The 25755-nt window shown below is 35.7% G+C and overlaps 4 protein-coding genes across 5 annotated transcripts; 2 read left to right on the top strand and 2 right to left on the bottom strand.

The window, feature by feature from the left end:
* The first annotated feature begins 1336 nt into the window (after positions 1–1336).
* On the top strand, positions 1337–3672 carry LOC108215102 (uncharacterized). The gene is made up of 3 exons (XM_017387446.2): positions 1337–1545; positions 2396–2744; positions 2835–3672. The coding sequence occupies exons 1-3, from the start codon at positions 1462–1464 to the stop codon at positions 3533–3535; spliced, it is 1134 nt and encodes a 377-aa protein (XP_017242935.1). The 5' UTR covers positions 1337–1461; the 3' UTR covers positions 3536–3672.
* A 529-nt stretch (positions 3673–4201) lies between these two features.
* On the top strand, positions 4202–13929 carry LOC108214923 (vacuolar protein sorting-associated protein 35B). Of its 2 annotated transcripts, XM_017387171.2 has the most exons (22): positions 4202–4387; positions 4468–4564; positions 4653–4776; positions 5815–6000; positions 6496–6583; positions 6790–6846; positions 6934–7023; positions 7102–7224; positions 8077–8151; positions 8221–8280; positions 8863–8979; positions 9276–9515; positions 9604–9669; positions 9840–9929; positions 10506–10595; positions 11464–11553; positions 11802–11870; positions 12525–12605; positions 12686–12793; positions 12884–12987; positions 13123–13236; positions 13330–13929. In XM_017387171.2, the coding sequence occupies exons 1-22, from the start codon at positions 4289–4291 to the stop codon at positions 13538–13540; spliced, it is 2379 nt and encodes a 792-aa protein (XP_017242660.1). In that variant the 5' UTR covers positions 4202–4288; the 3' UTR covers positions 13541–13929. The 2 variants fall into 2 exon arrangements, with proteins under 2 accessions (XP_017242660.1, XP_063947024.1); XM_064090954.1 differs by lacking the exons at positions 4202–4387; positions 4468–4564; positions 4653–4776; positions 5815–6000 and having other exon boundaries at positions 6497–6583; positions 6715–6846.
* A 410-nt stretch (positions 13930–14339) lies between these two features.
* On the bottom strand, positions 14340–17373 carry LOC108210608 (rac-like GTP-binding protein 5). Its single transcript, XM_017381971.2, has 8 exons — positions 17215–17373; positions 16898–17081; positions 16030–16117; positions 15831–15940; positions 15646–15709; positions 15099–15163; positions 14837–14902; positions 14340–14754 (listed from the first exon to the last, which is right to left on the bottom strand). Exons 2-8 carry the CDS (start codon positions 16994–16996, stop codon positions 14653–14655), a joined length of 594 nt encoding a protein of 197 aa, XP_017237460.1. The 5' UTR covers positions 16997–17081; positions 17215–17373; the 3' UTR covers positions 14340–14652.
* A 1711-nt stretch (positions 17374–19084) lies between these two features.
* LOC108210943 (ABC transporter B family member 13-like) lies at positions 19085–24299 on the bottom strand. Its single transcript, XM_064090953.1, has 10 exons — positions 23786–24299; positions 23611–23665; positions 23343–23518; positions 22824–23024; positions 22478–22737; positions 22071–22384; positions 21742–21969; positions 20874–21659; positions 20545–20786; positions 19085–20431 (listed from the first exon to the last, which is right to left on the bottom strand). The coding sequence occupies exons 1-10, from the start codon at positions 24065–24067 to the stop codon at positions 19229–19231; spliced, it is 3747 nt and encodes a 1248-aa protein (XP_063947023.1). The 5' UTR covers positions 24068–24299; the 3' UTR covers positions 19085–19228.
* Between the last annotated feature and the right edge of the window lie 1456 nt (positions 24300–25755).

The raw sequence follows: 25755 nt of genomic DNA, 5'->3' as shown, positions 1-25755 counted from the left end.
TTTCTGTAGCCATATTCTTTTTATCATCCCCACCCCATTTAGTATTCACTCCTGTTTTCTTGTTATCAGATTTCCTGACAAGAATTTCCACAGTCTGTTCTTGATATTGTGCTATTTCTATGGCATCCAACAAAGTGTTAGGTTTCATTAACCTTACCATAGGTTTTAACTCCCCTTTTAACCCTGAGATAAAACTAGAAATGAAATACTTTTCATTCAATTGGGGGTTTCTACTCAGAACCACAGATTTCAACTCCTCAAATTTCTCAACATATTCAAGAACACTAGCAGTTTGAATCAACTTATTAAATTCCTCCTGCTCATCTAACCCTCCCTTCTTCCCAAATCTTTTAGTCAAAGCATCACAAAATTCAAGCCAAGAAACAGTTCCTTGAATCAACTTAAGACTCTGAAACCATACATCTGCCCTTCCCTCCAAAAACATTTCTACAAAATCTACTTTCATTCTATCATCAATAGAATTCTGATTAATCAAGAAAAACTTATTGCACTTACGAATCCAAGATTTTGGTTCCTCCCCACTGAATGTTGGAATCTCCATCCTTGGTTGACGAAATTGCCATTTCATTGCCCCTTCTCCTGTGTTTACTCCACCATCGCTTTTAGATTGTGACTGATTTCCAGGTGTCTGCAGAAGTGGAGATTTATCCACCATTATTGTACCATCCCTCCCTACTGACTTCACGAAATTGGGACCTTTCAGAATTCCCCCAATCTTGGACTGGATGCGATCCTCCATTGTGGAATTGTACAACTCGATTTTAGCATCACATTTGGTGACCAATGAAACCAGCTGATCAATCTTATTGATGATCTTGGACTCCATTGCAGACGTGGTTTGCTCAATCTGCTTATGGCAATTTGTACTGACTTCATGAATTCGATTCTCAAGCTCACGCCATGAATCATCCGATGATCTTGATCGTGTGCTCGTCATTTGCACCGAAGAATCGAACGAGATCTGATACCACTTGTTAAGCTAAAAGATAGAATTATACTAAGAACAGTGTTTGTTACACAGAAATGAGGAAGAACAGAAGAGTTTACAGATAAGAAAATGGAACTACAAAAGTGATGCCCCAACTTGTGATGTGAACTCTCCTTATAACGACCTTTCCCGCCATTCCCAACTAACTCCGCGCTTGACAGATATAATCGAGTCGGTCCAGTCGGGTAGGAAACAAAGGAAGAAGGGTAAAAAGGAAAGAAGAGCTAACACGAAAAGGGTATAAAAGTAAAATCAGACGAAAGCGCGTTTCTTTAGGTCGGCCAATGACTTGGGCCTATATATACACCCTCATAGCCTCCCATCTCAATTCTCATCTCATTAGAACGCAGTACCAAATCGAAATCTCATCCTCTCTCTTCGCTGCGAAACCCTAACCCTAAAATCAGACCCCGTGTTGTGTAATTCGCGATTAAATCGATTGTTTTATAATCATGTCTCGGTGCTTTCCGTATCCACCTCCTGGATTTATTGGAAAGAAAGCCAGCGATGTTCCCACCTTGATCGATTCGATTAAGGTTTGTTCTTGAGAGAACTACTCTTATGTGTATTCTTCTTACACGGCCCTTTTATAACGAGGCCCACATATGTAATTCATGTATTCGAATCTAATTATTTTGTACATGTGTAAATTTTTATAAAAATTTCAGATCCAGTTGTAAGAATTTTAAATACGAGGGGATTTGATTTTGTTTGATTAGAGATGGATGTGAAATACGATTGTGTAGATTTCGGAATTGAACCGATCTAGTTATCGAGTTTGTTAGGATTAAGGCCGTGTTTGGTGAGATAATAACGCGTGAATAGATTGGGGGTTTTATGTAAGTTTTTGTGTTGTCTAATTGGGATTGTGTTTTCGAAATAAAATTGATAAGTGAGAAAATGTGTAGTTCACTGTGTTATAAAATTTTGGGTATTATAGGGTTTTGCTCTGTTGCAATTTGTTAAGAGGTTGTATCTAATGGCATATAATGGACATCTTCATGTATGTTCATGTGAAATATCGATGCCCAATATTAATAATTGATTTTACAATCATGAATTTCGATTACTAAAGTATGAGATAGTTTGTTTCTTTTTTAGAAACAAGTTGTGCTTTTTCTTTAGAATTGCTAAACAATTGATGTGGTACGGGGTTTTGTTATGCGCGTTTGAATGCTTATAAGTTATATGAAACTTGTGCATTGCACATTTTGTGTCTGTTGAGTATGAAACTTGTGCATTGCACGTCTTGTGTGTTTTGAGCAATTATCTGGTGCCTGCATCGTTAAGATATGCCTATAGCACTCATCGGTCCGTAGCTTGGTCATATTGTATATTGGTTGTCCCTGGCCGTCAATTCTAAATTGTTATTCTGGTACTCTAAAGCTCCAGAAGGAGAGTAAGGCAAATAAAGAAAAGAGGAGAGAGAAGAGGAGGGATAAGGGTGAGAAAAAGGAGAAGAAGAGAGACAGAAAAGAAAAGAAACAACCAGTCTGCCCCAAGCAGACTGAAGTTAGACATGAACTTAACAAAGATGGTAAAATTTGGATTGATTCGGAAGTGCTCTCGCAGAAGAGGAAACGGGAGGATACTGAGCAGTTAGAAGGCAGTAGTGTTACTGAAGAACATGGACAGCCCCTCAATATACAAAACCCTAGTTATTCATCTGATGGCACGCAAAATAGCAACAAGAGGAGAAAGCAGGCCTCAGTTGCTAGTGACAGTCGTGGGCAAGGTGAGTTTTAAGATATTGCTGTTTGGAGATTTTTAAATATATTTGGTGTTTAATTTTATAATAACTGTGATTTCTAATAATCCCATGCAGGAAATATAATAAGGATCAAACTGCCTTTGCAAAAGCCCAATGAATCTGAACGCAAGGTCAGCAAAGAGCAGCTGGACTCTAGTTCAGCTCGGAATGTACAGAACAAAGAATCTGATGTCAAAGCCAGCAAAGAAAACCAATGTTCTACCTCAGGGAGGAATGAGATGTACGATGAAGAGATTAACCCCAGATCAGGATGGACGGATCTTTTTGTTCATCCTGGGCAAGATGCTAATAGAGCTAGTCAAGGAGATGCCTCTTTGACACTGTCCAGGAAAAACAATTTATTGCAGTCTTGTCCTAGCAACGAGCTTTGTTCTACGTCTGGAAATGTGAATGACTTTGCTCAAGGTCACACACAAACATCTTTCAATGTTCCAGGCTCATGCTCCACATCAGGAGATAAGAAAATGCAGAAAAAGATTTTGAAGTATGACAACCTAATTCAAAGTCTATATCAAATGGCTGTACCAACTGAGGTTGTCGAAAAGGATGATGAAGATTGGCTCTTTGGAGGCAAGACTTCGGACACAGTGGTAAAGCAGAGGAATGTGGAGAAACAACTCCCAGTCAATAGCAGTGTTACCTGTTCTGGGCCTTCTGGCAGCTCGACCGCCTCCACGCAGTATCCTCTATGTCCTCGTGCCCAATATTTGGAAGAGGCTAAGATATATGCGCTGCCATATACTGTACCTTTTTAAAAATCTTGAAAGAGGCTGAGTGAGATGCAAGTCCTTATGCTGTACCTTTTGAACATTTATAAGAATTGTTGTAATAGCACCTTAAGACCATTTTTTTCCTTTGATTTGCGTTGGTAAATGGCCTATTACTTTTCTAAGTATTGAGTCTACAATTTTCTGATGATAAAACTGTTTTGCTTAAATATTATTGCTTGCTCAATCCGATGCCAATAATCAGCATTGTATAAAAGCTCATTTTTCTTTTGAAACAAAATAATAAGAATCTTAATGCTACTAATACGGTATAACACTAGATTGCCATAAAACAAACCATTTTGGTAGTGTGGCTGCCAATATGTATTGCAAAGAACGCAGATTTTACAAGAAATCAATAACTAGTCAACACAATATATAAATTAAAACTAGTAAACACTTCATATATGACAATTCAACAATATACTGAAATTACAATAATTTGCTCAATTTCATATAAACAAATATAATAAATCAGCATTAACTTTTGTCAAATAATGTTGTGAGATTATTATATATTATCGTCTTCTCTCCCATTTATTTACATTTTTTATATTATTTAACATGTCCAGAGGGTAAACTACCCTTAAAAAGACGAAATAATTAACATTTTCTCCCCGGGCATAAAATATAACACAGTAAAAAAAAAGAAGGAAAGAACACAAATTTGGGCATGTTTTATAACACCAACACACTTGACAGTGGTACAGAAACAATAGAGAAAGAAGAGAGTTGACAAAAATGATAACAGGGGGAGGAGCATTCGAAGACGAAGAGAAATGGCTCGCAGAAGGCATTGCCGCCATTCAACACAACGCCTTCTATATGCACCGCGCCTTGGTAATTTATTAATCATGATTATTCAATCAATTTCCAACTTATTTCAAACCCTAATCTCTTCTCAATTCAATTGTTTACAGGACTCCAATAATCTCAGAGAAGCACTCAAATTCTCCGCTCTCTTCTTATCGGAGCTTCGTACTTCGCGCCTTTCTCCGCACAAATACTACCAGCTCTGTAATCATTGTTTCATGTGATCTCGATTCGTTTCTGTTGTGTTTTGATTGGAATTTGTTAGTTATGTAGTGTTTTTGTGATTGATTAGATATGCGTGCTTTCGATGAGTTACGAAAGCTGGAAGTGTTTTTCAAAGAGGAAGATCGGCATGGTTGTTCTGTTGTTGACTTGTATGAACTTGTTCAACATGCCGGAAACATTTTGCCTAGACTGTAAGTTAATAACTTCTCTGCTACTGCTGTATATGCTCTCCGAATGCTGATATGTGTACATCACTACATCCACAACAAGTCGACTCAGTTATATGCTGTAATCAATAGTGTTGTATCGAGTTAGCAGCGCAAGTAAGAAACAATGTATTTCTTGTTACTGCATTTGTTTCTTTGTAGAATCAAATTCGTAGGAACTACGGAGTTCCTTTTCCTTGCTTACTTAACTGTTCCATTTTTGTCAGCTGAACCTTAAATTATGAATTTAGTAAGCCTCTTAAGCTCCAAGTTGTTACTTGCTATGTCTAACACTAACTATAAACCGAGTCAAGATTAAACTTAGAGCATCTCCAATTCAACACTGAAACACTATAATAGTGTAAGTTCTTCACTATTTTGGGGGTAAAACCAATTCCAATGCTCACTGTAATAGTGTAGAAGTTACACCAATTGCATAGCGTCAAACTGAATTTGGTGCAAGTAGACTTGCACCAAATTTGGTGTCTTTTTATAAATACTTGCACCAAATTTGGTGTCTTTTTATAAATCCAGTATATACTATTGTTTAATAACAAAACAAATTTCTTCCATTCATGTTTGATGTATATCCTATCATATCCGAACAACAGAATCACTTTTTGAGAATTTATAAGAATATTGTCTTCTGGGAATCGATTCTATCGATAGTATAATGCATTGAAGATGGTCTAATTTTAAAATTAACCATAAAGTTAGATGACCTGAGCAAACCCACTGTTAAGATGCAACTTTCATTTCATGTATTAGTTATTTGCCAAGGCCCGCCTTTGGTTAATTTAGATGTATTTACTAATAGATATGGTGCCCGTTTCCTGCTGAACTTTCATAATTTAAATATGATTAGTGTCTATATAGTTTAAAATTTATAAGAGTTCAGTTACTTGATAGCTTGTACTTTTCATTTGTGCTTGTGTCTTCTTACAGAAGTGCTTCCTGATAAACTTCATGCATGTTATCATGACATATATTGGCTTATAATTTTTACTAATGGTCTTATGTTAGGTATCTACTATGCACAGTAGGATCCGTTTACATCAAGTCAAAGGATGTTTCTGCTAAAGATGTTCTTAAAGATCTCGTGGAGATGTGCCGTGGTATTCAACATCCCATACGCGGTCTCTTTTTAAGGAGTTACCTTTCTCAAGTTAGCAAAGATAAGTTGGCAGAGATTGGTTGTCAGTATGAAGGGTAAGGCAACAGATTCTTGCTTTTCATTGCTCCTTTCTTGTTGTTAATTGAATTAATTGTTTATTCAAGGACAAGAATTTGTCTTTATGGGTAGCAACTAGACATTTAAATGGAACTTGAATGAATGTATCACTAGACCTAAAATGGAATATACGTGAAAATTTAAAAATTGTTTAATGTCGACAGTTTTAAAATTCTCCTCAAAATATCCTCAATGTACCTTTTTTATGCCATTCATGCCTTCTTATTTACTTCCCTCCAACTAAGCCCCATAATGCTGTTAGTAAAACCCTTCTTTCTTCTTAAGATGGAAATAGAGCAAATATAAATCAGTGTTCTAAACACGAACCAGGCTATTATGTTATTCTACCTTTTTGGTAAAATAATTTGTGTTTAGGGCTTCTTCTATAGGCTGGAAACTTACTACCAGAACCAATTATAGTACCTACTGCACATGACTAATAACAAAGGGGATATTCCACTGTCTTGCTGCAGAGGCGAAGACTCTGTCATGGATGCTGTAGAGTTTGTGCTACAGAACTTTGCTGAGATGAATAAGCTCTGGGTCCGAATGCACCATCAGGTTTGTGGTATAGCCGTATAATGCTTATACATGCTATCGTGAAACAAGCATGGGTTAGGTTACCTAACTTAGGTACTTGCATTGCCACAAATCTGAAATGAATCATGAGGACATGATTTTTGGCCATGCAGGTGTATTAGTTCTTGTGATACATTCATTATGGTGATCCTGAGTTGAGGCCTTCTTTCGGACTTTGTGGTCTGCAGGGACCTCCCAGGATAAAAGAGAAGATGGAGAAGGAAAGGAGCGAGCTCTGTGATCTAGTAATATCAATACCCTCAGGCATCTTCTTACATTTCTTATGGTGGAATAATTGATATGAAATCTATATGATCCTTTTGAAATACTAGGTTGGAAAAAATTTGCATCTTCTCAGCCAGATAGAGGGCGTTGATCTTGAAATGTACAGAGACACTGTTCTTCCAAGAGTGTTGGAGCAGGTTTGATTATTTGGCCCCTTCAATATATCGTGCATGTCTAAATTTTCAGTTAACATGAAATATAAATATTTTTGTCAGGTGGTAAACTGCAAGGATGAGCTTGCGCAATATTATTTGATGGACTGCATAATTCAGGTATTCCCCGATGAGTACCACTTGCAGACTCTCGAGACATTATTAGGTGCTTTCCCGCAACTTCAGGTGCATAATCTACCTTGCAACGCTAGAAATAAGTATAATATTTTGCATATGGGTTACCCTGTATATTTTTGTTTAACTTGAAACTTTATGTTAAACTGGTACTAGGCTTGGCAACTTTCTTTCTGAATCATGAGATTATTATTGTAGTTGAACGGGATGTTTATTATCACTGTTTGCTGCAGCTACCATTGCTTTTCCTGCCTGTCTGGGGCATTATTTTACATTTTAAATAGTTTGAACTTTTGAAGTAGTGATATATGTTAATCGTTTTTTTTTTTTGTTTTGATCTGGTGTAACCCAACTAACTTATGTGAACCATATATGCGATATATAATTTATTTTGTTAATACTTGTTCTCGTAGCCAAATAATTTATTTATTTTCAATGCTGTCCTTGGACCTTCTATCCTTCTAGAAGACATTTCTTGTGCAGTGACCATTCAATCTCCAATAATTATGGTGATAATATGTTTAATATAAATCATACAGTATAACTTATATCAAATTTGTACATATCGACTGGAAAATTAAGAGAAATGTTGTTTTAAAACACCATCCAATATGGTGTCTTTCTGCTGTCCATTACATGTAACGTTTCCCTCAAAATTTGAAAGTTGTAGTTGCTGGATACACATTGGTGTATGCTCAATAGTTTGTAAACCTGGTAGTCTGTGTGATACGTCAATGGATGGATATATTTTCAATATTAATATCTTTCTTTCTCATGTATATTATACACATGTGATTCCTTGAGACTGCTGAATACATATGGAGCCTATGAGTTCTTATCTTTACCTTTGTAGGCAGAACAGGGGGAAACATCTAATATTTATCCTTATCACTTTATTTTCAGGCAACAGTTGATATCAAGACAGTCTTATCACGATTAATGGAGAGACTGTCAAACTATGCATCGTCAAGCCCAGAAGTAAGTTGTATGCATGCTATTTTGTTAATCATGCTTCGCAGAGTTGATTGATTTGAGATTTATTTGCAGGTACTGCCCGACTTCCTACAAGTTGAGGCATTTAATAAATTAAGTGGGGCCATTGGCAAGGTAATTTTCATTGTTCATTAAGTATCTTACTGACCCAATTTATGCCAATCTACTAAGAATAATATACGTGCATGGAACTGTGATGTGGGAGGATAATCAGTTGGGGCTTGAAGTTTTTACTGGCTTAAACAATTAGATTGCATAAACTTTATACAGGCTTTTGGACAGATTTTAGTAAAAATATCTTATTACAATTGGCGTCCTTTTTAACTCTTCGATATTTAAATTAATGTTTTAAAGTTTTAAGCTTCCTTCAGGTGTTGCATAGTGTATTTGCTTCTTGTTCCACTGCACATTAATGTCCTTAGTATCGGATGATGTTATCATACATTATCAATCTTACTTGTGTATTTCCGTATGTATAATTGCTAAGGTGTTTGCCATCTTTCTGCTGTTACCATTTCCTAAGTTGATTCATATACAATTTCCAGATTTGTTCAACTCTCTTCTCATATACTTGTTTGCGTGTACATATACTACATGCACAGATAATTATTTTCTTACTTGTTACCTAGTAACATTCTCTTTATTTGTCTTCTATTGTCAATGCATGGATTTATTATAATTTCTCATCAATGACAGGTGATAGAAGCGCAAATTGACATGCCGATTGTCGGAGTCATCACTTTGTATGTCTGTCTCCTTACATTTAGCCTACGTGTTCATCCTGAACGACTCGATTACGTTGATCATGTGCTGGTATATTTCTTTCGTGCTATATTCTGATGTTAAAATATCATGGTTAAATATTTGTCACGGCATCCATATGGCTGTGGGGTGCCCCCATGGTCTACACATTCTGTCTCCTTAAATGATGTCTTTAGGTCATGCGCCACACATTACCATAGATGCAGTAGCTGCCACAGCTTTGTTTACAGATGTTAACAAATATGTGCTTCAAAGTCCAGGAAGACTAGTAAACGTGACAATATGAAAATATGTTCTTTACAAGGGCTTTTTCTCATGATCATTATTTTTCTTCTGTTTATTGACAGGGAGCATGCGTCCAAAAACTTTCTGGCAAACCAAAGCTTGAAGATAGCAGAGCAACAAAACAAGTTGTTACTCTTTTAAGTGCTCCATTAGAGAAATACAATGATATTGCCACAGCCTTGACGCTTTCTAATTATCCTCGTGTTATGGACCACCTCGACAGTAGTACAAATAAAGTAATGGCGATGGTTATTATTCAAAGCATAATGAAGAACAACACATGTGTTTCCACTTCTGATAAGGTCCAAGTCCTCGTACTCAAGTATAGTTTTTCTTCCTCATGTATGTTTGAATGAATCTGTAATTTTATCAGTTTGTATCCTTTTGCAGGTTGACGTATTGTTTGAGTTGATAAGAGGACTTATAAAGGATCTTGATGGGACTCCCGTTGATGAGGTTTGTCAATGTTTCTCAAGTTGCATTTAGTTCTGAACTTTGTTCAAGTGTTCTATCGATATAGATGAATGAGAAGTGATAACTAGCGATCTTTAAGATCTACAATTACTTTTCTTGTTGCTTCATTTGATGCATCTAATGTCTATAATCTTTCCATGTACTATCATTAGCTGGATGAGGAAGATTTTAAGGAGGAACAAAATTCTGTTGCCCGTCTAATACATATGTTGTACAATGAAGACCCAGAAGAGATGCTAAAGGTAATTACTTCTGGGATTTCGTATACTGTAGCATGTTGAATGATACTATATTTCAGGTATTTGTATGATAACAGTCAGATTAACGGTTTTAAATATTGGTGTAAGGGGATTTTTTGCACTTTATGTCGGAAGATGTGAAATTAAAGTTTATGGATAATTATATATTTCAAAACTTTAACATTGTGAACATTCCTAAACGGACAGGTATAGATATCATTTTTACTGGACACATGTACACAGTAAAAACTATATATACAAATATTATATATGAATATTAATGAAACCCATGCCCAGCCCAGTTTATAATTCTTTAAAACGACTTGTTATAAGCAGTGCATACTATAAATGGAAACATATACTAATATAGTTCTATAGCATAAAACAATGACTCAGAAATAGCATATTTTTTTGCCAATTATTGTTTGCGTACTTACTCATAGTGATTAGAAAATGCAGGGGATCAGTGTGCCACTAATATTTTTGATAATCATTGCTCATGAATGCATACTCTAACTCAGCGTCTTGTTATATTTATACTCTTAACTCAGCGTCATGTTATGTTTGTTACTGCTACAGATTATAGTTACTGTGAAGAACCATATTATGACTGGAGGACCGAAGCGTCTACCATATACAGTTCCTCCTCTCGTCTTCACTGCTTTGAAGGTTTGTTCTTTCTGAAAAAGGAAGCTGCTACACGGTTTCAGTATTTAATATAAGAAGTGCATTTTGAATTACTTTTTATGTCCATAATATAGCATAGTACTTGCGCACTCCTTCCGGTCTGAAATCTGTTTCGTTTTAAAATGGCACACTGAATATGGACTTTTTAAAAATATTATGAGAATGCATTACATATAGTAAGTTTTTCCATTTTAAAGGAACGATGCCTTGAACACCTAAAGCAATTGCTGTCTTAAATTTGATATGTATTTAGTAATATTTCTGGTAGTGGGAAGATGCACCCTGCAGATATTTGAGACAATCCCGTATGTCTTCTGACGTTATTTATTTGGTAAAAGTGGTATCAAGCCTATAAAAAGTTCAGCACCTTGTGGATGGGAAAATTATACTAAAATCTATTTGCTCTTCCTATTTGTTTATCTGCCTGCATAGGCATCAAGAACTGGTCTTTCATTGTTCTTAACTTCTTGGGCTTTGCATGCTTCATGAACTGAACTGAAAAATCTGTCATATTGATTTTGACAGTGCAGCCAACTCATTGCTGTATATTCATCATGCTGGATTAAGTAAAAGCCTACTAATAAGTCTTAAGTATATCCCACAAGCTCTTCTTAATCTTTGGTTGTTTTCCATTGGTCAGTTACATGCATCAGTTAGATATAACTTTAATTGATTGGCAAACATACTGAAAGATGGACCAGAGTTGTTTATGTTTAGTGTTTAGTATCTTTTAGTATGGTGTTTATACCAATATATCGGTTTAACTTGGAGGAAGAACCTGTGCTTGAATTTTATTATTTTTATATCATTGGCACAAAGACTTCCGTTCAAATCACAAATTTGGTTACAGCTGGTAAGGAAATTGCAATATCAGGACGGAGATGTGACTGGCGAAGAGGTTCCTGCTACTCCAAAGAATATTTTTCAGCTCTTAAACCAGGTAACGTGTTCTTTGTGAGTGAAGAGTCTCAGACAAGTGTACTATATTTTTAAAGCAAAATTTACTCTAGTATTAGGTTTTGATTCATATTTCATTATTAACTTAGTATCTTAAGCTCGATTAACTTTATATTTCTAGATCACAGTCAGCAAATACTTTTTCATCCATATAAATTGTATCATTGTCTGTTTTGCTTCTACCTAATGCCACTTGTTTGCAGTCAGATAATGTGGTTATAACCTTTGCAGACCATTGAGACTCTTTTGTCTGTTCCATCACCTGAGCTGGCACTGAGGTTGTACTTGCATTGTGCTGAGGTAATCTTTTCTTAGCAGTATAGAGAAGTAGTTACGGAAACTTAAGAGTTCCTTTGGGTAAACTTAAAAATTTGACTTGCGACTTATTGTTACTTAAATGTATAAAGTGGAAGTTGATAATTTTGGTTAGTATCTCTTTGGATAATTTTCTTGTTTCATGTGACTTGTGTGTTATTAAAAATTGAAATATAAAAATAAAATTATAAGTTGTAAATGTGAATGATGACATTAACATTTATCAAATTCAAATAAATTAAGTTGTTTAAAAAAGTACCTCATACCAACTTGTGGCTTTCAGCTGTTTTTTCAACTTTAAGTCGTTTTTTGACTATTACATATTCTGGGTTAAAAGTAATAAAGCACTTTAAGCCCGTGGCTTTAAGCCGTGCCAAACAGTCTAAAATCATTATGATTTTGCAACACTCTATGGTAGGTGAATTTTTGTTTCTGCTACTACTCTAGTAGTCTAGTGTGCTATGTACAAGAAAACAAAACTATTCTTCTGGCAGTCTACTTTGTTACTAGTTAAATTGTTCAAGCTTGTTTCCTGCATCTACTATATAATCAAATAGTTTGATCTTAAATTGTTTTGCTTACCAACATCGAGCACTGAGTGTTGTTTCTTAAACTGCACATGCTTTTTTAAATGTTCAGGCTGCCAGTGATTGCGAACTCGAGCCACTTGCTTATGAACTCTTTACTCAGGCATTTGTTTTATATGAGGAAGAAGTTGCGGTAAGTTTTATTTTTCTGTTTCTTGCCCTTTCTTATCTTGAAGAAAGTAGATGTGACTGATATGCTTTTTCTTGTAATAGGACTCCAAAGCTCAGGTGACTGCGATACACTTAATAATTGGGACTCTACAGAGGATAAATGTGTTTGGTGTAGAGAATAGGGACACCTTAACTCACAAGGCCACAGGGGTAATAATACCTTAAAGCTCGATTATGCTTACTTAAGATCTGAACGTCCACAAATATCCTATGATATTTAATTGGTTATTGATGTTTCAGTATTCAGCGAAACTATTAAAAAAACCTGACCAGTGCAGAGCAGTTTATGCATGTTCGCATCTCTTTTGGGTTGACAACCCAGATGGAATTAAGGATGGAGAAAGGTATGGCACTTCTTACTTCATTATATGCAGCTGGTTATCTATACTTATTTCTTACTTTTGCAGGCATTTTTTGAAGGCTATCGGTTAAAGATATAAGAAGACAATGATAGCTTAACACATTTATCTTGAATTCAGGGTGATTCTTTGCCTCAAGCGTTCATTAAGGATTGCAAATGCTGCACAGCAGATGGCAAATGCTACACGGGGCAGCAGTGGGCCTGTAACTCTTTTTGTTGAAATCTTGAACAAGTTAGTGGACACTTGTGATAATTCATAGGATCACCTTTGTATTTGTTGGTTCTGGTTATAATCTAAAAGTAAACTTGTCATGGTATGCTACAGGTATCTCTACTTTTTTGAGAAGGGGAATCCACATATAACAAGTGCTGCAATTCAAGATCTTGTAGAATTAATAAAGACTGAGATGCAAAGTGACACAACTGCTTCGGATCCAGCTACGAATGCTTATTTTGCCAGCACATTGAGGTATATTCAGTTCCAGAAACAGAAAGGTGGTGTGATGGGTGAGAAATTTGATGCTGTCAAAGTGTGACACTGGGAATTTGCTGTGTTAAATTGAAAATTGGAGTGTTGGCTACATTAAGTTTTGCTGAAGTGGATCATACATAGTTCAATGGCTGAGAGCTCTATATTAATCAAATAGCTGAGTACCCATATGGACTTCAGGCGGATATTTGTGTTTTGAGGTAAACAGACTTCTGAAATAACCCCGGCATCCAAGTCTGGCCTCGGAGATATACTTTACAATTCTGGCTTCCCTGAAATAGTTGACAATTCAAGGCTTCCCTGAAATAGTTGACAATTCATGTAAATTTGGTCGTGTATGTAAAATTGAATTGTATTTTCTTTCTTTAAATGTGCAGTGTCCATTTTATTACTAAGAATACTACAGTGCTTTTTAATTTCATGTTGGTCCAGACATATTAGACCACCTATATCTTTTTTCTGTTTTTCCGATCAATTTGCCAAGTGACTCTGTAGTACCTGGCGTCCATGAGTTTATCCAGCTATCTAAAATTCATTGCAAGATAATAAATTTCAAGTATCATTATGCATAGGCATCAACTACGCTTTTTTTTTTTCAATGCTGCTGTAAATATTGGGCGCTGTATAGATCTTTGGCACAAGGACAATGTTTTTTTGTAACTAGTTCATCTCATGATAATAGACAATTTGATACTAACAGTATTGATAAAGATTAGGAAAATAATTTATTACAGGATTTAGCAAGCAATAATTCAAGTTGATTTGCCTTCATATTAACAAAAAATGTGAAAGGAAAACAGCAATTACCGTGGTTAGTTACATTATCAAATAATTGCAACAAATAGTAAGAGCCAAAATAAACTGTCTTGCACAATATTATTATTACATCATATCTGTTAGGATCTGAATATAACTTCAGTAAACATATTATCAGGACTAGCAAACAATTACATGATGGTGAATTTCCAGTTAGAGCAAAACAAATTACTAGATGTATTAAACACATTCTCTAACAAGTCACGGGGCTACAAATGAGGTCTGTGTTCTGGCCACGGATGAACAAGTAAAATGAAGAGAACTTGCAAAAAGTAATGGACTAGATGCACCAAAGGAAGGTGGAATGTCTTTTTCACTTTAACAACCCTAGTATTTCTTCAATCACAAGATTGAGCAAGCTTTTTGGCCCTTCTTCTTCTTCTTCTTCTGCTTCGGTGGTTGGAGTACTACTTTGATAGCCGCATCAAAAACTGCTTTCACGTTCTGCAATTCATGAGCTAACATGTTACAAAGTACAACCCTTCCAAGAAGATGAACGACTGAATAAAATAAGTAGAGGACGTACCTGTTGTGTTTTCGAACTACATTCAATGTACGCAGGAGCTCCAATTAGTTTCCTCAGATCCTCCCCCTTTATGAGAAAAAACAGATATTTATAAGATGAATGAAACTGACCTAGCCTAGAAAGGAACAACTAAATTACCCTAAAGTATTAAAATATATAGGCTTAGCTTATAAGTAACTTATTAGTTTTAAATGCGTATTTTTTTACTTAAAAGCTGCCCCAACCACAACACACAGGATATATAGCCTTTGAAAGTTTTTACCTGAGCTGAAGTAATGGGGACTGCACCAGGGTGGTCTACGAAGAACTGTTTATCATCCCTCAAATCTGAAAGCAACAATGATCATAAATTATTTAAGGCTTTGTAAAAACTGTTTATGAATTATAGATTATACTTGTAATTTAGAATTGGTTTAAAACATGAAACACCAGATTGGCTAATGGTTTCATGGCCAAGAAAACAAGTGATGACAGACCAGTGCTTCAGTTCAGATAGCAAAATGAGATCTATACTAAATAGAAAGAAGAACAAGATCCTGACCAAATGCCTGGCAGAACCAAAAGTAGATGTTTTTTTTTTTCAACTAGTACAGTTTAACAAAGTGCTAAATGATGGCTGTCAACTCATTAAAGTTACCCTGACCTATGAACTCGTAAAGTGAACTTTATACTGTAATTCTAAATTGGTTTTGCAAGTGACAATACTTGTCTTGCAGTAGATACTCACTAATACATACCATGGTCGCTTATGATTCCCTCACAGATAGAGTTTGCAAGTTGTAAAAGTGGTAGATGTTTTAGTATCTTACCAAGCTTTGTTCCAACAAGAATTATCGGGACTCCTGGTGCGTAGTGCCTAAGTTCGGGAATCCACTGATATTGATAGTAAAGGAAAAAAATTAACAACTTATGGGGGCAGATAATTATTATATCACACACACACACACACACACACACACCAATACTGGTGTCAGGACACAATAAAGGTCCTCACCTTCTTTGCAACATTTTCATAACTAGCCTTGCTAATTAGAGAAAATGCAAGAAGAAATACATCTGCTCCGCGATAGCTCAAGGGTCTCAATCTATTGTAATCCTCTTGACCTATTACAATACACACAAATTATAATATAAGATAATATAAGAAATGACAGTTTTAAAATAGATCGTTGACTGTAAAACAGGTTTTGTACCAGCAGTATCCCACAAGCCTAGGTTGACGGTGCTCCCATCCACAACCACATTTGCACTGAAATTGTCAAAGACAGTTGGCACGTAATCCTAAGAAAAAAGATGACACAAAAGATTCTATGATTGTTCCCAAATGAAATTGACAAGAGGAGAAATTGGCCCATAAAATTAAACTTCATAAATACTTTCAGAATCTTCAGAAGCAAATTGTTCAAGTATAGTTAATATATTTCTTATGCAGGATAATAAATGTATAATTTGTCTAATGTTATTGAAAATCATAAAAGAACCCCCTTTTCAACTACAAGTCTCAAAACAATATTGCAATTCCAGCATCTTTATTCCGTACTTGTCTATTCAAAGCTGAGCCAAGTTAGAGAACTTGTTACTACTTCAAAAAACTTAAGCACACTAAAACAGATAAATCGAATATAATTACAAAGAGTTTCATTTTGTTAGAAGTTAGTGAACATAGCAATAATCCAAAGCATCTTGACAGCATTCTTTATCATTTATCCCATCTCTAAAAGTTTACGGGACAACCAGCTAAGACATTGAAGTATCTCCCCAAGGATAAGTGTCCTTACCATCTAGTATCTACTCAATCAACTTATTAACCAATCTTACAAAATTTCTACAATCCAACAGATAAATGGCAAAGACTGAATGGAAGCACAGTAACGGATGCTCCTTAATGAGTAGAACAAAAGAATTTGGCTACTTGTTAAACCTCTCAGCACTCTTATCAACAAACAATCCCAAACAAATTTTCAATTCACAAGATCAAATCCAAATCACAAAGAACAACTCAAACATAACTATTATCATTCAATAAAAAATGAAATTAAAGACAAAAGGAAGAGAACTGACCGTGGGGAAAGTGTTGCTAGTGTAAGAAATAAGCATACATGTTTTCCCAACAGCACCATCACCAACTGTGACACACTTTATGAACCTAGAAGCACTCATTTCCCCAGATCTTTCCTATTTTTCTTGTTTCTTGGCTCTTCTTGAAATCAAGAAAACAACTTGAACCACCCCTTTTCTTTAAACCCTAAAAATAAAGAAAATTCAAGAAATGAAGCACCAAGTGAAGCTACAATTGCAAATAATCAAAACCCAAATGACATAATAGATAGATACAAAGATTGTCTGTAAAAAAGATAGAGAGAGAGCAGAAAAATCACCAGAAACAAAAACAATGCTGTAAGGCGCTAACCCAAGAAGCTAAAAACACAAGCCAACTGTTTGCCAGCTACTCTGTGTGTATATGTAAGTATAAAATAGTCCTATATTCAAGTGGTTTAAGTGGTAGTTGATCTATTTGGTCCTAATGATATCTTGTCATTTTCATAAACAGGTCTACATTTACATTTAGTGACCGTGTCAGTTATAAGTCAAAGCATATGTTACAAACCCAAGCTGTTTTCCTTCGGGTTAATAATCAAGTGAGTCATCAAAGTGGACTTAATATATCAAGTTGGTCACTGAACTCAAAACCGTCTCAAATTGGTCACTTAAGTCAGTTACATGTATCTTTAAATATGAGTTCAAGGAGTAAAAGTATTATTTACATAGATTTACACATTATTCTTGAATGTTACCCCAACTTAGTACAAGGTTATGACTTCTAGTATTTATGATAATATATTTAAATTTTATCAAGTTTATTTGTTATTTATTTTTTATTATATAGTTAATTCCTTTATTTTAATTAAAAATAAATAATAAATAAACTTGATAAAGTCAAAATATATTATTATAAATACTAGAAGTCATAACATTGTACTTAGTTGTGATAACATTCAAGAATAATGCGTAAACCTCTGTAAATAATATTTTTAATCCTTTAGCTCATATTTAAAGATACGTGTAACCGACTTAAGTGACCAATTTGAGACGGTTTTTAGTTCAGTGACCAACTTGATATATCGAGCCCACTCTGGTGACTCACTTGATTATTAACCCGTTTTCCTTCTAAACTTGTATTGTAAGTTCAAATTCATATTTTACACTAACTTCTCAGTTCAAATTTGAAATGCAGATCTAAAAATTTATTTTAAGTCTAGTACTACTACACAATATTATTTATTATGTATTTCAAAAGTTTATTTTAAATCACTTATATGTATAAAATTTAACTTTCCTCTAGAAGACAAACACGGTGCTCGAGACAGAAAAAGTTTAGAATTACTCATGACAAAGAGTAACATTCCAATTTACAGTAATTATTTTATTAAAGCATCACAAATCATATAAAGCCCCTAGTTAAAAATTATTAATATATATTATAAGTAAAAAAATATAGAGATTAGGTAAAAAAAACTTAACTCCATACGTTCTTATTTTTATAAATATATACCTCGATGTTGGATGTACTTGTGGAACCTTTACTAAGAAATCTGCATGAAATTTATATCATTTATTATCAATTTAAATCATATATATTCTATTTATAATAATTTAAAAGATTTATATTGAACCTATTTTATATTATAATATCAAATATTAATATATAAATATATAAAAGATTGTTAAAATATCCCAACTATTAAAAACCCTTGGTTAAAATATGACTATCATCAAAAACAAAAATTATAGTCAACTTCTCAAAAAACTCACACTTCAGCTTTACAATCTGTTATCTGTAATTTTAACCTAACATCTATAACTAGCATGATATCCAAATCTAAAATTTGAAACTAAATCTATAATATGAAAATAACAAATAAATAATTAACCACTCAAAAGGACAAAGTCTCTCACTGGAACAGGAAAACAAAGTGTGATCCCACGATGCATGTGCATTGCAATTGAGGAAGATCACCAACTATTTACCTACTTCGCTTCTACTTAATTCTGCTTTTGTTTGCTTCTGTCCTGACTCCAGGGCCGCTTGATTGAGGTTTTCTTCCCGTTTGCTTATTTTATTAATAACTTCTATTTTATAAATTAAATATAAAAAAGTTGAATATTCTAAATTTTTATTAACTTACTTTTATTTATTATAATTTTTTAAAAGATTTATATGATCAAGAATTATAAATAAATGTTTGGAAATATAAATTCTTATCAAGTTTCATTGTGTCTGATCACAAACATGACATTGTGGCTTTTATAACAAGGCTGTTGCACACAATTTTGAGGTTATGGTCCAGCAGACTGAGTGATCAATGACTTTGTATGATGTATACCATATGCCTATCCTTGCTGCAGATTTACTAACTGTGTATAGAAACTCTGAGGACTACAAATGAGCTGCTCATGTGTACCAGTCTCAACCACCTTTCCATTTTGCAGCACTGCAATGCTGTCTGCATCTCGAATAGTTGACAATCGATGAGCCACGAGAACTGTAGTCCTTCCCACCATTAGCTTATCAAGAGCTTCTTGCACTTGGCTTTCAGATGCTGTGTCCAAAGCACTTGTAGCTTCATCCAGTAGAAGTATTGTGGGGTTTTTTAGTATTGCTCTTGCAATTGCCACTCGCTGTTTCTGTCCCCCTGATAATTGCACTCCTTTTTCACCAACTTGAGTTTGGTATCCTTCTGGCATTCTACTTATAAAGCCGTGGGCATTGGCTGCTTTTGCAGCTTTCATTATCTCAATTTCGGATGCATTTTTGTTCCCATATTTGATGTTGTCGTATATCGTTGTAGAGAACAAGGCTGGTTCTTGCTGCACCAGGCCTATCTTTAGCCTCAGTGATTTTAAGTTGAAGGTCTTGATATCAACTCCATCGATGGAAACTGTTCCTGAAGAGGGGTCGTAAAATCTCATCAAGAGTTGAATCACTGTACTTTTTCCTGATCCGCTTTGGCCCACGATAGCAAGACTCTTTCCTGAATAAACTTGTAAATTCAAGCCATCAAAAATGGTGATATCAGGTCTAGCAGGGTACTTGAAACTTACGTTCTTAAATTCTATATCTCCTTTTATGCTGGTCAATAGCATTGAATCGGGGGAATTGGAGTTTATGGCTGATTTCCTGTAAAGAATTTCAAAAACCGAGCCTAAAGCTTGAGAACCCTTGACAATGTCAGGGGCCAGAGCAAGTGTTTCTGCCACTGACAATGCAGTGATTATCAATATCATGAAACACTTGATCAAGTCTCCGAAGTTTGAGTTCTTATCCTTCATTAAAACTGATGCATACCAGAGACCAAGCGCATAGGAACAAAATGCAAAGAGCTGTGTCACGCCATAGCCAAAACCTGATATATGGCCACGTAAGAGCGCCTGTTTGCTTGGTTCCTTAAGTTCAGATGAATATTGGAGAGCCATTTGATCTTCAGCACCGAATGCAGCAACAGTACGGATATTGGCAATAGCTTCACATGCCACAGCAGTTGCGCGTGAGTATGAACGGTTGTAATCTCCTCCAAATCCTTTTAGAAATAATTGCTGCATACATAAATAACAAATTTAGCATTCATTTCTATTTCTGTAGTTCCACGAATAAATCACGAGCTTTGGATAAAAAAATAAGGATCATAGTTCTTTCGTCTACTACATACCTCAGCAATGGAAGCTCCAACCAGAAGGGGAAAGGTAGCAATGACAACAGAAGATATGCGCCAACTCAAGGTGAAGGCAATGACAAATGCAGTCGCCATTAGCGCCACGTTTTGCACAACTGTGGAGAGACGGTCAGCCAGTGAAGTTCGCACTAATGTTGCATTTGCTGCCAACTTTGATGTCAATGAACCAGTACTATTTTCATCTGAATCAAACCAACCAACCTCATTGGAAAGGATAGCTGATTTTAAAAGTAAGAAATTAGTTCTGGATATATAATTCCACTGAAGATATGGAAATTGGCTGTAAAAAGAAGAAAGGAAAGAACCTGTAAACATCAACAGGCGAACTCTCATTGTAAGCCGCTCCCCCATTAAGGTATAAAAATAGTGTTGCAACCAATAAACGGGAATACACAAAATAGCTCCTCCAACAAATATTAATGAAACCCACTCAATTTCTTGTTTAATATGGTGACTGTCATAGGAGTAGAATGCAGTCAATATATATGTGATTCCGAAAGCAAATAGCGGAGCTGACATACCGGCTAAAATTGCACCAACTGAGCCAAGTACAGCATAAGGCCACTCTGGTGCATTAAGTTTAACAAGTTCCCAAACTGAAGAAGTTGAAGCAGAGGCCGGTGATGTTAGCTTGTCTTCAGCTGGCTGAATCTCCTTCAATTTCATTAAACTAGTCCCGTGTTTGTTGCTATGATTATCAGTGAGGTCCTTCAAACCAGAAACTGCAGATATTTCAACTTCATCAGTTGTAACTGAATCTTTCAGATTGTCAGCAACTTGAAGCCTCACGAGAGCTGCATATTCTCCACCTTTAGACACTAGCTCCGAGTGATTTCCCTGCTCAATTATTTGGCCATTCTTCAGGACAAGGATCCGATCAACACTTCGAATAGTAGATAATCTATGTGCAACAATAATGGCTGTCCGTCCGGACATAACTTTGTATAGTGCCTGCTGAACTACGAGTTCTGATTCTGCATCTAGTGCACTTGTTGCCTCATCAAGAAGCAATATTTTTGGGTTCCTAAGCATTGCTCTTGCAATTGCGATTCTTTGTTTTTGCCCACCAGACAGCTGAGTTCCTCCTTCTCCTACCTATTGCAAAATGCTAGTCAGTCAAAGATTTAAAAACAGGAATTGACTGTCAATAAAACTGCTCAGTTTGGTGGGTACCTGCCTGAGTTTGATAGCCATCAGGCAATCCCTGAATAAAAGAGTGTGCATTGGCAGCTTTGGCTGCTTCAATTATGTTATCCATATCAGCACCTTCTTTACCATATAGGATATTGAGAGCTATAGTGGTGGCAAAAAGTGTTGGTTCTTGACTAACCAAACCCATTTGTTCTCTCAACCATTTCAACTGGATATCCTTCAGATCATGTCTGTCTAGCAGTATTTTGCCTAGTCAGAAAAGTAAAATAAAATATCGAAATTCAGCTATTGCCTTATTAAGTAAAACCATAGACCAAGACATAAAATTTTGTACTTTCTTATTTGGATACCTGAACAAGGATCATAGAAACGTTGTATCATCGAAATGATAGTACTTTTGCCTGAACCACTAGGACCAACAAATGCAAAAGTTTTCCCAGCAGTTAAGGAAAAACTTAGATTCTCAAACACCATTCCAGCCCGAGATGGATAAGTGAAACAGACCTCAGAAAATTCAATCTGTCCATCAACTTTTGGCAACACCATCCCTTTTTCTGATCTTCTTGAAGGGTCAAGGTCTTCTTCAATCATGCTTATCATGTTTGAGGCAGCGGCTCGACCTTTAGCAATGGCGGCAAGATTTGGAGCAGCCTGACCAAGAGCACTACAAAAATAATTATTTTACTTCTGTCGCGTGAAAGATTCATGACAAGTTTTTCAAAATAAGCATGTTTGCTATCTTCCTTACAGGACTTACAATCCACTGAAGATGACATTGATAATTGTTGTAAATGCATTGCCACCATTTGTTTCTCGATGCCTGACAAGTATACTGGCGTACCAGAGGAGTAATGCCCAAGAACAAAACAGAAGGCCATATGTAAAACCCACACCAATGCCTTTAGCCACTCCGCCCTTCTTTCCCAGTTTAAGAGCATTTTTAAGTGATCTAGAGTATGCTTCAACTGCTTGATCCTCACCCACAAAAGAGTATACGGTACGAACTTGGGAGATAAACTGATCCAAGAAGTGAAATAGATTTATTCATGACTCATGAAACTAGCTGGAACAACTGCTATCTACTCTTAAGAGACAGCACTCACCTCTTCTGCAATTTTTCCTGCTTCGGCATAAGCAGCTTCACTTTTCTCTGACAACGTAGACATTATAACTGTATAGCCTCCTCCAGCAACAGCTATTAGCGGAACAACGGCCAAGGTGACAAGAGTGAGTTTCCAAACTGATATGAACCCTAGAATAAATCCTAACATGAATTGGGAAAGATATCGTATGCTGTGGCCTATCTGCATTAAAAAACAGAGGAAGTGCCAAGTAAGTTTATATCACATGGCAAACGCCAACCAGTGTGACCATAAGCATGCCAAGTCAAGAGGAGTGTGTTGAGAACCAGTCCATCTAAAACCTTAAGGTAAGGCCCCAAATGGATCTTATGTTATATTTCAACAGTGTAAACTGTATTAGTGCACAATAGACTTGAGACCGGTTGTTGCAATGATCCAGGTTAAATAGTTATAGGTAAAGGAAGTTCTGTAGCCAATTGTGTACACCACAGTTTATGAGTGAACACAAATTTAAAATTTTAAGGCTGTTGGGGTACGAACCTTGTCACCGATAGCATCCTGTACCAGTATGGCGTCACTTGATATGCGAAAAACTAAATTTTTATCTCTTGCTTCAGTGTCAAAAAATGTTATATCCTTCCTCAAGACTGATCGAAGATACTTGAACCGCAGACGAGCTGTCTGTCTTTCTCCAGTTTGTGTCCAACACGCGACACCTAGAAACAACAATTAAATAGGATGCTGATGCTTTACTAGTATTGGCAACAGTGGACAAAAGCCAATAGAGAATACTAAAAAATAAACTGACCAATCCAGGCTGATACAAGCACTACTAGTCCAAGATAAACTAGGTACAAAGCATGCTGCATAGAAGAAGAAAAATAGTTGTGAGTGTGCACCAGGTCTAGCAGATTACTGATAGCAAGACTTGGCACAGAACTGATCTATAAGAAAAACAACAGGTCCAGAGAGAAGAGACCAACCTTGGAAACCTCCAAAGATAATCGATGAGGATCTGAAGACATATGTCCTAGCAAGTCAATCATACGACCAAACAAAATGAAGAAGACAGGAAGCGCAGCACCATGAACACATGATCCAACACTTCCAAAGAACATCAATATATAGTCCTTAGTATCAGCTGCAGCAAAGAGTCCAACCAACGAAACAATCTCTTTTTGGCTTGAGATTGACTCAGGCTGGTTTATTTTTGAAACTGCATTTACATCAGTATCTATCTTAGGGGGGAGTTCCAAGTCTCCCATAATGAACTTGAGTTGAGTGAAAGATGGAAATGCACAGCCGAAATCACTTGATCATGCAAAGCTTATTGGGAAGAGGAGGTTCCTGGCAATAAATTAGATAATTAGTGGTTGGCCAACTAAATCTTCGGCTTCTTAAAGGCCTCTGAAATTCCCATTCCTTATGCAAGTAGGGCAGCATTACTTTTAGAAACGAACTGATGCATGCCACATTACTTGAAATCAACTCATTTAATACAACTCCTTCTGCAACTGTCCTAATATGTTACTCTGTACTGTCATTATGTAATTATGGTTAGCTTATACTGTAACCTGCTGAACTAGAGATGACCATTGCTAAATATATATATGATATCACACATCATTATACTCATTGCCAGCACATCTCATAGCAACTCTGTTATAGACTTTACTATCAGTAGCCCCCTGTAGCAGTACATATTGAACAACATCAAACATAAATTTCAAATTCTCTATTTATACAAGAAAGGAAATTTGGAATAGGTCGACATAACATGAGCCATCGTCCTTGAGTATCAGATTATTTTCTCACTAAAAATTAATCATAATAAAATCAGAGGTAACCTGGTCCTGACAAAATAAAGAGACACTGTTTGAATGTCGACACATCTGAAGGAACAAACTACCTAAATTAATTTAGTACATAGTCATAGTAGTAGCCTGTTTTCATTACATTGAGTGATTCATTAGGATTGTCGATTGACTGTAGTTGTTGCAAGTATACCAGCAATGTAATAAACATTTGCGTTTGCAACTCGATCTAAGAAACAAAAAGTAGAAAGATATGCAAGCATAGATTGAGAAAAGGAGGGGGTGAAGTTGAAGAATAACACGTAATGCAGGCATGGCCATTCACGAGGACACCGATAAGCAAGCAATCAATATTCATGCATGCTTCTTCCCCAACAAACTGTCATTATGGTCCGAATAACAGGAGTGGTCGTTTTCCTACAAAACAGGTAACTAGTTAACACAAGTAGTGCAAGTAATTCAAGGATTGAAGCTGTATAGGTAGGTGCGGAGAGAGACCTTACAGGCGACCACATAAGCTTACGTTGTTATAGAGCCGTAGCATCGGTTGTTTCTACTTTGGAGGTGTTTTATTATTGAGGTGTAAATTAACAGCTTATCTGCAGCTTTAATGTTCTACTTGTCTCTCAACAATCGAGCTCAACACTTTGATGACTCACTCCTTTCCCCTATTTTTTCATAAATCTCGAATTAACACAAGAGTGGGTTTTTTTGGTCGGTTGAATATTTTCTTACGTCAGCATAGTTTAGGAGCGTGTTTTGGTTGGAGTTTAGTGTCCAGATTTCAAATTATTTTCGATCTTAAACTGAAAAATATAATATTATATAATAAATTAGAAATTCAGTTAATAGTTAAAATAAACCAGAAACCAATTGACAAAATAAACATTTTTTAATCAATTTTTAATTTTTATTTAATAAAAAACAATTTCAACACTAAAATAAATAAACTATCAAACTTATTATTGTAATCTTTTAATAACTCCCAAGTCATCTATAGTATAAAATTATCTAAACAAATAATTTAAATCAGCCAAAGTTACAAAATGGAAACAAACCACAAGTTCTTTTGTACTGGCCATTTTTATTTTTTTTAACTTAGAAACCCGTAGCCGCTACTCTTCGGGTACGCACCAGAG

Source organism: Daucus carota, chromosome 3 (assembly GCF_001625215.2).
Source record: "Daucus carota subsp. sativus chromosome 3, DH1 v3.0, whole genome shotgun sequence".
NCBI classification, from domain to species: Eukaryota; Viridiplantae; Streptophyta; class Magnoliopsida; order Apiales; family Apiaceae; genus Daucus; species Daucus carota.
The sequence above is the reverse complement of the archived record's forward strand: the minus strand, read 5'-3'. Positions and strand labels throughout refer to the sequence as shown.